The sequence below is a fragment of the Periplaneta americana genome, chromosome 2, assembly GCF_040183065.1.
Source record: "Periplaneta americana isolate PAMFEO1 chromosome 2, P.americana_PAMFEO1_priV1, whole genome shotgun sequence".
In the NCBI taxonomy this organism is placed as follows: domain Eukaryota; kingdom Metazoa; phylum Arthropoda; class Insecta; order Blattodea; family Blattidae; genus Periplaneta; species Periplaneta americana.
Window position 1 is genome coordinate 60,899,185 of NC_091118.1, and position 15,598 is coordinate 60,914,782.

General features: G+C 35.3%; 1 protein-coding gene across 2 annotated transcripts in view; it reads left to right on the forward strand.

Moving 5' to 3' along the window:
• Positions 1–15,598, forward strand: part of IntS6 (integrator complex subunit 6) — an 84,991-nt gene that overhangs the window by 35,824 nt on the left and 33,569 nt on the right. For both annotated transcript variants that reach the window (XM_069817751.1, XM_069817752.1), the window contains 3 exons: positions 3,887–4,018; positions 7,156–7,277; positions 13,839–14,018. In XM_069817751.1, coding sequence (XP_069673852.1) covers positions 3,887–4,018; positions 7,156–7,277; positions 13,839–14,018 — 434 coding nt within the window. The remainder of the gene's footprint in view (positions 1–3,886; positions 4,019–7,155; positions 7,278–13,838; positions 14,019–15,598) is intronic.

Genomic DNA, 15,598 nt, shown 5'->3' on the forward strand with positions numbered 1-15,598 from the left:
ATTTTCCAATTTCTGCAGTTGGTAATATGGAAACGCTGTGTAATTCTGTATGCCAGTCGTGCCTTGACAACAATCGCAGCTAGTAATCTACACTGATGCAGCCCTGTACATGATTGCTTCCATTAAATTACAGTGCTTAAAGTATTTTACCCTGCCTTGCTCCATATTACTTGTCTTGTCTATGCCATGGATGGCGTAGCTGATACGATACGGCTTGAATATCCACAAGTGAATAAGCTGGTTTCCACAATTAAAAAGGTTTTTATTAAAGCACCTACGAGGATTTAATTATTTCGAGAGCAACTTCCCAATGTGCCACTTCCACCAGAACCTATTCTTACCCGATGGGGAACATGGTTACAGGCCGTGGAATATTACAGCAAGCATTTGGAGGACATTAAGAAGTTTGTTTTGAAACTGGGGGAGGATGCAGTGAGCATTACTTCAGCTGAAAAACTTCTGCAGGACCCAACAATTGCCCGGGATATTGCATTCATCAAATCACATTATGTATTTCTGGTCTCCATTATTAATGCTGTAGAGTCTTCAGGCAAACCGGTCTACACGCAACTGGGATTGATAGAAGAGGTGACAGAAAAAATCAACTTGGTTCCTGGTTATGTTGGTGAAAAAGTTTCTGAAAAACTCAAATCAGTGCTTCAAAAAAACCCAGGTTTGACAGTTCTCCGCACATTTGCAGACATCTTGGCAGGCAAAACGCCCGAACATGAATGTGCTGTTCCCTTGCATCTAATATCAACATTTAAATATGCTCTTGTGTCATCAGTTGATGTGGAACGCTCATTTTCGGCATATAAGATGGTGTTATCTGAGAAGCGATGCAGTTTCTCAATGGAAAACTTAGAAAAGGTGTTAGTTGTTTACTCTGGCTCTAATTATGGACATGTACAATGAAATAATGTCAAATGTTTCGGCTGATTTGTAGTGGGAAATGAAATAATGTCGTTTTTTGTTCACCTATTTTTGTAATTTTAGAACCTATTTTGATTTGTGATAGAACCTATTTTAGGTACCTAATTTAAGATTTTTAGGACCTAAAAGTCAGAGGTCTAGTTATAATAGATACTGTATTATTATTATTATTATTATTATTATTATTATTATTATTATTACAGCTAACGATGCAATGATTTCATTGTGATTATTAAGGCTAACAAATATATTATATTATCTTCTCCCTTATCTTTTTGCATTTTACTATTAGTGTTATTCAATGGACTGAAATGAATTCAATGAAGAGTTTAACTATGAGAAATGTGGAAGAAAAAAATTTAAGTGAAATGGTTGGAAAAGCCTGGCTACACTTAATTTGATTATAAATCAGAAAACAAAAAGCAGGAAAAACTGTGTACAACAGAAAATTTCACAGAATAGAATATGACAACAGTTGGATACAAGGTAATGAAGATACTAAACCTTCCCAGGAATGCATCACTGCACTTGCTATGCTATCGATTGAGAAGAGGATTGTGTCTGGCATAGAAGGATTCAACATTAGATTAGTTACATTTTACATTCTATGTAAATTATGTGTATGTTCAGGCTGTAGCACTCTCAATATTTTTGTCATTGGCTGCCCCTGCCTTTTTCAATATAAAAATATGGAAATAAATCCTCTGGGAGTGTTTGTTTATGATTACCATATTTTTTAATTACGAAATGCATAGAAAACAAATAGAAATGTTTTAGCATCACTATCTCGAAAACTAATAAAGATAGAGTGATAAATTTTTCCTTGCATATATATAAAGGAGCTCAAAACAACAGTGAAGACTTATTACAGTATTTTATAAAATTATTAAGAGAAATAATGAATAAAAGAATTAGTGTAAATACTGATATCCAATTACAATCTATTTTAATCTGAATACAAAAAGTAACAAAAGACTTCACTGACTATGTCAAATAAGGCTCAGCCAAAAGTACTGTTGTTTTGGTATTTATGATATGATAATACAAGTTACAAAAGAACCCTGGAAGTTTGCTATATCCACCCACATGATGTTAAGAGAAGGAAGCAGGTCAGAAGGCCAGGTTACACTACATTCACTGGGAGCTCATGTGGGAAGTGGTGTCATTAGCCATTCCTTTGTAATAATTCACCTGTCTATTGAATAATATATTTCAAATTAAATCCTTTTAGTCTCGCAAATATTTTGCAGCATTATAAATAATTGCCCTAGAATTGCTTTTCAATGGTCTGCCAATAACACTATGCTTATTATTCATTCTTATACCTTGATTGAGATTTAATTACAAATAGGCAGTATTAAGTACAGTCAAGTTCGGTTATAGTGAACCTCTATGGACCAGCATATTTCGTTCACTATGTCCAAGGTTCACTAAAACCGAAGGGTGTGTTTTTATACTACTGACGTTGCTATACATACAGTATTAATGGCCACTTGGGACAGACCACATTCAATATCAGTAATAATGTTGTCTTTATCTTCCAACTTTACACTTCGACATCCTGAAGTTCACAGTTCGAAACTTGAATCTAATCTGGCCATGTAGGTAGTAGGCACTGACTGATTTCGCACCTCTTCCCACTAGAGGTATGATGCTATATACTCGGCCTTGGAATTTCCCCGGATTCACTTTTACAAAGATGCGGGAGGAAGGGTTGAGGACCATTATACTGTAATCCTTCTTATATTTACCCTTTGGTCATCACTCTATTCCCTTTTACAAAAGGAAACACTTTCTCTTCCTATTTTTCTAATAACCTATTTTAAAGGGATCAGAACTAATTCTTTCTTTATCCCTCACTGTGTACACTATTCTCTTCAACATGTTTCAAACTGTCCAGGAAGCTGAACGAATCCTTTGTCTTTCAATGCACTTAAGGAGTAGAAGGTTTGAGATTTTGTCCTGACTATATTCTTGGAAGTTTATAGGAGAAAGGGTTTTCTAAATTACCATTTTGGCCATTTTAAAATTACATTTTCTTGAGAAAGTTATAGTTTTAGGTTCACTATAACCAAAGTGAGGGTTCACTATAAACGGAAATATTAACATACTTTTTAATGTACAGTATGCGCATCGGGACCAACAATTTAAGTTCACTATAGCCGAATGTTCACTATATCCAGAGTTAACTGTATACAAAAAGAAATGATACATTTTCAGAATATTATAGATTTATCAATTTGTCCTACAGAATATCTGTAATATTGACAATTAATATTTGAGGAGAAAAATTCGCTCCGGCACCAGGGATAGAGTCAGGCCACAAAGGGAAACATTGAAGGAGGAGGGTTCGGTCCCGTACTGTGGATTGAATTCGGTGTAGCTCAGTGGTCAGAGCGCTTGGTACGTAGAACCAAGGACCCGGGTTCGATCCCCGGCGCCGGAGCTAATTTTTCTCCTCAAATATTAATTAACATTTTCAGAACTTAGGTTCCAAAAGGAATTGGAAGGAAATTGTCACAGAGCAGCTCAAGAACACAACTGATTCCCACTACTACATCCTGCACAGTACCAAAAAGTAGTCTGTGGTGCAGGTTCTTTTCTATCTTGTATACTTATAATTTGGTGCCCTTTATTGTACTAACATGAATACTGAAAAAAATACACGATGACGTGTGAGTCATATATGACTAATGCACCCAAGTTACAAGTAATTTCCTTTAATATTTCGCGATTTTGCTTAAAAGTAAATCATTTCGCGTTTTTAGGTATATTTGTGTAAAATTTCGCGATTTTGCTCTTCACGAGAAACAGGTGCCTACACAGCCATGCCACATGGATGCTTGTCCTCTCCTTGCCGTTATGATGCATGAACAGGAATATTTAAACTTCACCTATATATAAATCTTGTTTTTGTGTAGTGATATAAAATGTTTGTATATTTGTGTTGCAGGGAGGTCGTATTGCATTACTTCACATCGGATGCTAATGCAGTGCATTGACAGCCTGGTACAGAAGGTCCAGAGTGGTGTGGTAATCAATTTTGAGAAGATTGGACCTGACCCACTACCAGTAACTGCTGATGGTAAGAACGATTATTTTCCTCCTTCGCCTCTCCTTGTCCTCCATTTCCATGCCTTTCACATCACCATCTTTCTTCATTACCTCTCATCTTCTTCCTTAATCCTTCTTCCTGTGCTCACCTTTTTTTCTTCTCTTCATCTTCTCTTTGGCACCTCATCCTCTTTTTTTTCATCCCTATTTTCTCCTCTTGTCATCTTTTTCCCTCCTTTCCTCGTCATCCCACTTTTTTCCTCTTCTCCTTCTCTTTCTTTTTCTTTTCTTCTTCCTCTTACATGGGTTATTCGAAAATTAGTGGCAACAAAATTAAGATCAAAAACTTGTTTATCCACAATTGACATAATTCAATCACTGGCACTGCGGCCTGTTTTCGGGCATGGCCTCCCCAACTGCTTTCCTTCAGTCATGTCTATTTCTTGCTGCTGCTTTCCCAGTTCTGTATACGAAGCAGGGAAACAGTATCCTTTCAGACCATATCCTTCCAGCAATTTCGAGGTCTTCTAACTTGTCTGTTCCCTCAAAAGTGTCCATCCAAAACCTTCCTTGGAATTCGTCCCTCTATTCTGACCATGTGTCCAGTCCACTGTAATCATCTGATATGTATACAGGGTGGTAACTTCTGCATCAAAATTTAAGAGGTGATTCTACATGTTAAATATAACAAAACGTTTATTACATTTTTCCTTTGATGAAGCACCGTTAAGCAGGAAAAAAATAGCCTTTGCCCAATGTTTGCAGCGCTCTATTGCAGTAATGCCCCAAAAGAAATGACGGATTGCTATACAAGCAAGTAGTTAAAAATAATCTAACAGTTAGGGCCGTATTCATAGACATTCTTAGCGTGGGCTTCCGGTGGATGATCAGCGAACTAACGTTTTTCATATTCATAAACCAGTGTTAGTGTGTTTTTTTTTTTTTTTTTTTTTTTTGCAAATTAATTTTTGTACAGTGCCAGAAAAAATGACCTGTCTGATTTTTCCAAGTTCCATATTCAATGCATTGTGCATGTTTAGTGCTCCAGAGCAGTGGTACACATGAGATCCCTTTGGCAGTTAATGAAATTCATTTTACTAAAATTGTTGAAACCCGAAAGGCATTTGAAAAGATGTCATGAAAATTGATCTGTTGTTAATAGTAATGAATATTTATAAATCGTGCAGTAAAGTAGAATGATGGTAAATGAAATTAACCTGCGTAATAAATTTAAAAAAAGTTCTTTCCTCAATAGTATCCAAACCCTGAAATTTGTAGTCTGCAAGCAAGCATGCTAGGACAGAGCTATTGGAATGCTTGCGATGAATTGTTATAATCAAGCAGCGCATTTTTGTTCCCAAATGTACAGAGGATTGAGTAGTTACTTCTGGTACCTACATCTACATGGATACGTAAGCAAGGTCGAATTGCAAGCATGTATGCATGGGGTCATTAAATAATAATGGTGCAATGTATTATAAATATGCCCCTTGAACGTTATATGACATAGAAACAAATTTTATGTGATGTTCGTAAAAGATTTGCATTTCATAACCTCAGAAATATGTTTTCGTTCACTGCAACGGGATAGGTTTTGATAAACGAATTATTTGTATATATTGTGTAAAATATAAATATTGCTAATATGTATATTGATTTGTGTTATTATTTTGTCTCTGTAACGTCATGTGACATAGGAAGAACATTTTCTTAGCTTAAACAAATTTTTACTGGCAGCTATAGTAAAAAATATGAATTTCATAATCTCAGAATATAATTACATGTTTTTGTTCACCGTAACAGAGTTGATTTCGTTAAATGAATTAATTGAATATATTAAATATATTCTATATTTATATATTTACAGTTAATGTGTATCATGTTTACTATTATGTTCTAGTATATATATATATATATATATATATATATATTGTATATAATAGTATAGTACCCCATGCGTACTTGCTTGCAATTCGACCTTGCTTATGCATCCATGTAATGTAATAGATGTAGCTATAGGTCTCGCAACCACGGTTTACCGACAGAAGGAATGTGAATCAAACACTGCGATAAGGAAGAGCAGGCGACAGGAAAGGTCACGAGATAACTTGAATGATATTCAAGAGGACAGTCGGAATAGAAATGACATTGATAGAATCAGTCTTGCATTGTGACAGTTACATTACGACTTTGTTTCATTGCATGTGAATACGTGTCTTGTATCGCACAGTATTATTATTTCATTCGTAAACATATGTTGCGCGTTTAATTAGCTTCGAATTTTTCTCTTGCTATGTTCTTTATTTCCACAACGATATCCTCATTTGTTCATCTTCTTGGAAGAGACGGTATTTCTATTGGCTCGCACCTCTCCCCCCTCGGCGTGCCTACATACTCACGTCAAAACAGACAGCAATGCCATCATTGGTTTTCGGTAATCGTTTCTTGCGTGAGCTATACCAGAAGAAACTACTCGATCTGCTGTAGGTTTGGGAACGAAAATGTGCTGCCTGGTTATAATTGGGGTTGTCGTATGTATTGTGTTAGTTTAATAATGACTCTTAAGCATTAATTTGATCTTATTTTCAGATTAATTTCGTGCTTTTTGTATTATGAAATACCTTTGTTTAAAACTATTGAAAACTGTTGTTCGTTGTGGTGTCAATCATGCTCTGTAAGGACTTCAAGATTCGAACCATTTTTTATTTCTGGAACACTACATCTCTTCTCCTTACTTCTCCTCTTCTTTCCCTTCCTCAGCTCTCTCTTGTCTTTCCTTCTTCTCTGCTTCTCTCTTCCTCTTCTTTGTCCTCTTAATCTTCATTCTTCTTCTCCCTTAATTGTACAATCTGTGGAGAGGAGATTACTGTATTTTCACAATTCTCTTCCATCTTCTCTCATGGTTCTTGTGTCTTTTTCGATATCTCTGTTGGTCGTTCACACCTTGTTATTCCTTCCTAGTAGCTGATCAGTACCCTTTCGATAACATTCTCTAATTTTCTGATATCAGATGATGTTATTTTAAAACTTTCGTTCTGCTGAAGTGCTAGTGAGGAGCATGAACATTACTGAAGATATCAGAATACTCAGAGGTTATGTTTTTTAAAAAACTAAATTTGAAATTGTTTAATTTGTTGCACAATTTTGATACAGTGTTCTCGAAAACAGGGATGAAGGGTGATTCTGATGTGGCTGTGGTCGATAACGATTCAGACAGTAAAGGAAACGATAAGGACTGGGATAAGGAGTTCACCCCATCATCAGAAGAAGAGAGCAGTAATAAGAATGGGGTAGGTATGAAATTTGTTTGAAATGTTAAATTTGGGGATTAGTGAAAAGAATGGTTACATCTTTTCTTTGAAGTTTCTTTATTTTTGTTGCAGGCAGTGAAAGAAATTCTCAGATGAAATGTGTTTGGTTTCATTTTGTTAATGTAGTAATATTTACATTCAATAGTACTGAATTTCACACATGCTTGACCATAAGTACCCTTCTACACTGTACCATAAATTGGTAAAAGCATGTTGATCGCTGTGATTTACACGCAGTTTGTTATGTAAAACAGATTTTGATATACTGGGTGAATTAAGTCCACAAGGACCACAGTGTGGCAACTTGGATGTACAATTATAAGCCAAGGACTACAATGTGGCAACTCACCTGTTGGATAATGAAACAATGTATGCCACTGTGTCAGCTGTTATTGTCACGTTCATGTGAGATTTATCATTTATGAGCAAGTCATTGCGAGGTCCAGCAATTGTGTGCTTGTTAAAATGGAAGGATACAGTATTGAACTGCAGGTGTTTATGTATGATAATTAAGTACTAACAAATTCGGCCTTTGAAGTGCAAAGATGATATTGGGTAAGATTTCCAGGTGTTCTTGTTCAGTCTCGTTCAGTGACCCGTAATCTTGTGAATAAATTTCGGGAAACCAAGCCAGCCAACATAAACACATGTTAACCAACTTGAATAGTGGATATTTATGATGCAAAGTGTTTAAGAATTTAATTCACGTGGAATCTGGTCACATATACACATAGGATATCGTCGTTGTTCCCGCAATAACTCCTATGTGACATAGGCCTATTTATCGATTTTCAGATTTTTGCTCTATTAAATAACTTCGAAAATGAAAGAATTCTGTCTTGTATGTACGGCTGCCATAGGATGAATAAATGTGTTTTTTCTTCCTACTGAAAAATTTTATATTTTGCACATAGGAGTTATTGCAGGAACAACAACAATATATTGAAAGTGATTTTACTGAATTTCTGAGTTAGAAGTGATGTGTTAAGAATAAATTATATCACGGCCTCCTTGCTACAAAATATACAAAACAAATAGTTTTATGACAACAAAAAGAATCTAGTAGACTGTGATCAGAAACAAGAACAGCAAAGTTAAAATTTCGCCAACTCTCACATTCCCGTTTCCGGGCTCCAGCAAGCTTCTCATTAATTGTGAGTGCTCACATTTAAATATATGTATTTTAACAATTTTACATTCTCGTTCTAGTCGTTTCTGTTCCCGTTTTTTGTGGACCACGCTTAAGGGATGAGGGAGTTGTAGGTCCCATTTTCTTTTAAGTTACTCTCAATCCTGAGAGATAATGCAGTAAATATTTTTCATCCCTTTTCTGTTGTGCATGCAGTTCTAGAATTTTCCAACAAGATTCAGCAACAAATAATTCAAGAATGCACTTTGTAAAATATTTGGTGATAGGATCAACAGTAGAAATATGTGGACCCTCTTGATCCCCAGACCTAATCCTACATGTTATTACTTATTACCTTTGAGAAAGTTGAAAAGATAAAGTGTATGAAAGCAATCTTCAGATAAATAAAAACTAGCATCTCGGAAAATACAGCCCCCTTTTCTTGAAGGAAACTGCAGCAAGTGATATGAAACTTCCTAGATATGACATGTTAGAAATGTTGAGAACGAGCTGACAGAGAGTTTTGGCATATATTTAATAATATTTTACCACAGTAGTATGTTGTGCGTCGAATCTTTAATACCACACTGTCTCAATAATCAGCTTAATGTGTGACATCCACTGATGTGAGGTTGTTGCATTCCATTCCTCGTGGATTTCATTCATCCTGTAGTTTGTAGAAATTTCTGTTATGAAATAGAATCACAGAAAACTGCGGAGTTCGTACACAAGAGTATGCAATGCATTGTATTAGAATATTGTTCTAAAAATATTTCTCTTTATTTCTCTCCTTCTCTCTTCTTTTATCTGCTTTTTGTTTCATTCTCTCCTTTATCTCTTCTTCTTTTGTTGTTTCATTCATTCTCTCTCTCTTTTGCTCTTCAATTCAGTACTTCTTTACATCGTTTTTTTTTCTTTCCATCATCCCCTCCCCCCTATGTCTTCAATTCTCTGTCTGTCTTCTTTTAATTTCTTCCTTTTTTTCTCTGTTTAATTTTATCTTCACCTTGGTATTTCTTGTCATTGTTTTTCTTCTGTCTCATATTTCACAGCATGTCACAAGAATACCTACAAAACAGTTGTAACCTCGTAACTGCATTTAAGGAAATGCTACAAGGGAGCAAAATAACTTCGTATTCCTTTTATACCCCAACTAGCAACTGTTACGCATTTGTTAATTATAAAATATAGAAACATTTGCAGACTTACGAGGTGTTATCAGTAGACCCATTTTGAAAATATACTCAGATTTCAACATTCGGTAAAAATGTACTTATAGGTTCTAGAAGTAAGCAGACGATATACTAAATAATGATACAGAAAAAATTCTTGAATTGTTAGAAAAGTTTTTGTTGGCTATTAAATTGTGTTCTGGGTTAAATGATGGCTTTAAAACTTTCGTTCTACTGAATTACTATTGAAGAACATATATTACTGATAACTCAGATCATTATAGTCAGAATTCATATTACATCAACATTGTACGAGGTGTGATTGAGAAGTTCTTAGGCTGAGCTTGTAATGTTCAAATGACAGTACGTGCATGTTATTGTGATAGATCCCATTCAGAGCAATCTCCTTCTTACTGAACACACCAGCCCCAATGGTATTTCCACTTTAGGATGGCTTTCTGGAAGTCCTCGACCTTAGGGTGTTCAGAACTTTGCTTTGAGCTGCAATTTCAGTTTTGGAAATAGAAGTCTGCTAGGACTATATCAGAGAATATGGAGATTGGGGAAGCACAAACATTTGGAATTTGGCCAGAAATTAAGTGACTATGAATGCTCGATGAGCTGGTGTGTTATCATGGTGAAGGATCCAGTTCTTGTCTTGCCAGAGTGCTGGCCTTTTATTTCTCACTTTATTACACAACTGCTCAAAAACACTTTTGCAATATTCCTTGTTGACTGTCTGTCCTGTAGGCAAGATGGAAAATAAATCATGATTTTTTTTAATTAAAGTTCAAATCAGTTTTTTGTCTTTTCATTTAAATCAGATTTTTTTATTTCAATATATATTTTTTTTTTACTTAAATACGTTTAATTTATTTTTAATTGAATTTGTTGAAGTAAACAAAGTATTGTTAATAACATCACACCAATGGCTAAACAGGAGTTAGACTTTTTCCAGTTCTAAGTTTAAAAAAAAAAAAAAAACTTACTTGAAACAAATGAAATCAGAAGCTCCACAAATGAATATTGTTGTTGTTGTTGTCGTCGTCGTCGTCGTCTAATGCCAGGCATTTGACAATGAAGTCATTTGACCTCTTGCACTCCAATATTTTTCAAAGATATTATCATGACCAGCCACTGAAGCACAGATTTACCACAAATGAATGTACAACCTAAAATACAGAAGCCTAATATACCAATCAGACCCCTAGGTAATTAGTCTGCACCAGCATACAAGCTAGCTAAATACATGGAAAACATCATCAGAAACAACATACAATTCAGCAATCACACTGCAGTTAAGAACAACACAGACCTATAGTTTGACAACTTCAAGTGAAACCCCGTAAAACACACCAACTTTTGGAATCTCTCTCTTTCTTTCTTCTCTCTCCCTTGCTCCTTGTCATTCAGTCACCAATCACCATGTAAGAGGATGTGTGTGTGTGAGCATCGCGACCAATAGAAAAACCTCTTTTCAGTATTACCACAATAACGGATTCTTCATTTTTGCCTCGACTGTTAGCTAGGAAGGTTCCATTATGCTAGCATTGCAGGCAACTAGTCAACCTTTTAATGCTTTTGTTAGCAGGTTTGACAAACTGTGAGTGGACCTGCAAGTGCATAGTGCATAGTGCTCTCTCATTTCCCCCCCCGTGCTTTCTCTCTTGCTCCTCCCCAAGACAGCCAGCACTCACGTAGTAGCTCGGTCAGGGTTTCAGTTCGATTTGTCAATCTATAATCAACCACATCAAGGACAAACACACATTCCACAATTCAACACTAGCATCACTTGACATTGCTAATCTATACACTCACTAACATACCCATATGTGAAACAATAAAAATACTAGAACATATGTTATAAGACAACAACACACCACAACCACAAATAGAGAAAACTCAGCAAATTATTTTCAAATAGTTTCTTCATCTTGGATTGTGTTTAATGGTGTCTGCTTATTTAAATGTTTGTATAGGAACACAAGTTTTGATGCTTCGTCTGTTCCAAGCCTGTTGCATGACTTAGAATGCACAACACCATATATACAGAAAACATCTTCTACACCAGCAGAAGATGCTCTTACAGTTAGCAGCTGACTAATTGCGTTCATGACGTCTTTGCCATTACTAATGATAGATTCTTGTGACTTCCACCACTGCAGTGCAGATATTCCTCCAAAAAACTCATCTGTGTGCATGATTTTTTAAAATGGACAAGATTTTGCTTCATATTTCACTACTGTAGGTAAGAATGAGGATCCACTTTATACAGGGTGGAAGTGAAAGAACCCTGCAGATTGAAAGGGATACAAAACGTATATTACATTTCGTGATTAAATGCACGGTTAATTAGAAAATTAAGTTGGAAGTATCAGCAGTCTGGCAACATTGCCTCTAACATGGTCGACTTTCTTCTAGTCATAAAGATGTAAGAGGTCAACGAACTCTGTTCTGTCTCTGTATATGAGCCTCCCTCTCTCGCTGCAACATAATCTCCACACATCATTCAGAGCCCTTGAAATTATTGGTTTTTAATTAAATTTACATGAAAACCTCTATTGTGCTATTGAAATACGTCAGAGGGATAAGTCATTCTTTATTAAATTTTCTATCGATATGGTCAAAAATCACGATCCTACTCGCAGTAGTTACCGAATAAGAGTGTGTTAAACATTTGGGGGAAAGAGAACATTTTTTTTTTTCTGAGAAAACTATGAACTTTCCACCAATATGGTGTTACACTTTTTTTATATAAATATAAGTAACATGAGCTATTCACTCTGAAAATGTGAAGGGTTATTTCACTTCCACCCTGTAGTTAGTTTGAGCAAACTGAAGTGCAGATTCATTTTCTTCTACAGTAGTTAGTTTATACTATTTGGAGGAATGTTGTTGTTGTTTCAATGCCTTGCATCTAGCAATGAAGCCATTAGCATTCGTGCTCTCCAATACTTTTGGGTTACAGTATCTTCTGCAGATAGTGCATTGCAGGTCTTCATGTGGCTCTCGTTCATCTCCTCTTGACTGTTGCACAGGGACACAGTGATGAATTTAGAATTTGTAGTTTATGTAAGTGTCTTGCCAAGCAATCATGTCCTGTAAGCAGCCTGAAGGCTGCAACTGCAGTTTTCCGTGGTGCTTGTGGGATTGATTACTTCTGGGTTCAAGATTAGGGTGTTCCATTTTTTTGTTTTCAGCATGTATTTTTGTTTTCTCAATATAAAGGTGTGAAAATTTAGAATTGATCAGGTGCTTTACTGAAGTCATTGGCAGGAATGTTGAGGAATGTTGAAGCTTAGGATCAACCAAAAAATGTGATGGTGTAAGTGCTTGATTGTAGCATTTTTAAATATCTTTGTTATGGGATGATTCTTGTCTTCATGTATTATATTTAGTTTTTCCAAGTTATTTTTCAAAGCTTCCCATTGTTCGACAGTTTATCCAATTATCCGGTCATTTTTCTGACAAATGTCAAAGTGTTACTGATATAACATTTAACATATTTAACTCTGAATCATTTTCGGCTCGATTAATGAATTCTTTGCACTCAAGGTGATGTTGCTTCTGCTTATCTGACAACAATTTCGGGATGAATTTTGAAGATGCAAGAAGCATATTTAATTTTTCAGTTAAAATAGACTGAACCATATAGAAACTCAAATTCAATTCACCTGTCTACAATAGACTGAACCATATAGAAACTCAAATTCAATTCACCTGTCTCTGATTGTAGGTCGATGGTCAGAATGCATTAAGTCTTTGGTAATGTTATGATCAATTTTTGAAGTGGAAGACTGACCAGGCCATGGATCATCTTCAACTGATTCTTGGTCATTTTTAAACCTGTTGTACCAGTTGTAAACACTTGCTCTGCATACAAGTGACAGTATCCCCAAAAGCTGTTTTTAAAAGTTTATAGGTAGGTCTTTGAAGCTGATTTTTATGCAAATGCTTTCTTCCATTTTTTACGTACACAATAATTCACCTGTAGCTCTTAACATCCTCACTAAACACCATGAAACAAAATTAGAGTGGTGAACTTTTCAGGATCATTAAAGGACAAATGTGCTTTCTTTTCCTTATCCCCCCCTCCGAAACCCTTAACCAGTAAACAGCATGGTTCCAGTCTAAAGACTTCTCAATCACACTTCGTATTTTATTACGTAAAAGTTTAAGCTGTAACAATGTAGTAGAACAGAATTATTTAAAGTAGTTTTTTCCTTTCTCTCTGTTCAGCAACGACTAAGCAATGGAACACCAGGCACCAATTCTCTCGGCTCTCTGGCTAACAACAGTACCGCCTGGCACACTTGTAGACGTCTCATCTATGTTCCACGTTCTGCACAGAAAGGTTTTGCTGTTGGCTTCTGGCCTATTCCAGAATCCTTTTGGCCAGATCTCAGTTCGTCGTCATTGGTAAGTCTTATTATTTTCACATCAGAGTTGCTACTAGACTGTTTCTTTTATTAACTCTAAGCAAGGAATTGAAAGAAAGAAAGAAAATATTTAAGAAATAAATTATAATTTATTTTGTTTTCACTTGTGTTGAAAATTCGTCTTACGGTAATCTACAACAAATAATTGTAATGAATGGAATTCCACTCAAAACAATAATGGATTCTTCTTGTGGTTAGTCACGAACTGGTAATTTGTTGTTTGAAACAAAATATTCTTTTAGCACTCTAATTTCTTTCGTAAAAGTCAATTGATCTGGAATGAACAGTTTGATCCTTACGAGTTACGTTTGCATTGTTATGTTCCTAATCAAATAATGAAAATTATACATTTTCGCTCTACTGACATGTTTATGTATGCATGTTTAGTCAGCAGTCCGAAGACAGGTTTGAACCTCATAAGTAACACTATTAAAACATCACTCATAATGAACACAATTTCTGATGACTGGGAACAATCATTTTGTGCATTGAGGAAGATCAACTGTAAGTTTTTGGTGGCAAATACGACGTAGATAGCCACCGGCATAGCTCAGTTGACTAAGGTGTTTGCCTACCGATCTGGAGTTGCGCTTGGGCGCAGGTTCGATTCCTGCTTGGGCTTATTATCTGGTTGGGCTTTTTCCTAGGTTTTCTCCAACCGTAAGGCAAATGTCAAGTAATCTATGGCGAATCCTAAGCCTCATCTTGCCATCACCAATCCTATTGATACTAAGCAACCTTGTAGTTGATACAGCATCGTTAAATAACCAGATGTAGATTTGTTAGAAAGATGGCCGCCAATTCAATTTGTTATTCAGATATAACTTTTGTGTGAAGTTAATCCCACCCTCAGATTATGAAAGTAACCAAATAATAGTCATAAGTTCGAAGTATATGTTGAAATGTTTTCAGAATTCTCTCCACAGCTCAGCAAATTTACGTAATGAAATGAGAACCAATTGCTATTAACGTAATTGATGTTGTTTCTGGAGTATGATTATCATATTTACTTGCATTATTTCCTCCTTTTTTTCTCAAAATCGAGAAAAAAATCGAGGAGGGGGAAATTACGTGGTGAAAAAATATTGGCAATAAAATGGTAATAAGTAACATGAAACAATCCATGCAATAATCAAATTAATGTTTATTACTGAATAACTGCAAATATATATATATATATATATATATATATATATATATATATATATATATATATATATAGTTTCAGTAATTAATGTGTAGTTTTGAGGCTTTTCTTGATGCTGGTATTCCGACCCTGACTAACCTAACCCCTGATCATAATGTTAATCTTTACGTGTAAAATATTAATATCAATATTAACTTAGTAAGTACATTAAGAAAATAAACATACATGTATTTTACACTCCACTACTTCCATCAGACAAATTTAGATCATCTTTTTTTGTCATCAGAGGAATAGTCTGTAGAATAGATAAACTGTTTGGAATCTTCACATAATATATTATTGGAAGGAAAAGAAGTGTCTATTTTAATGTTAAATTAGTGAGGAAAATAAAATTCTGAAAAATACATCCTTAA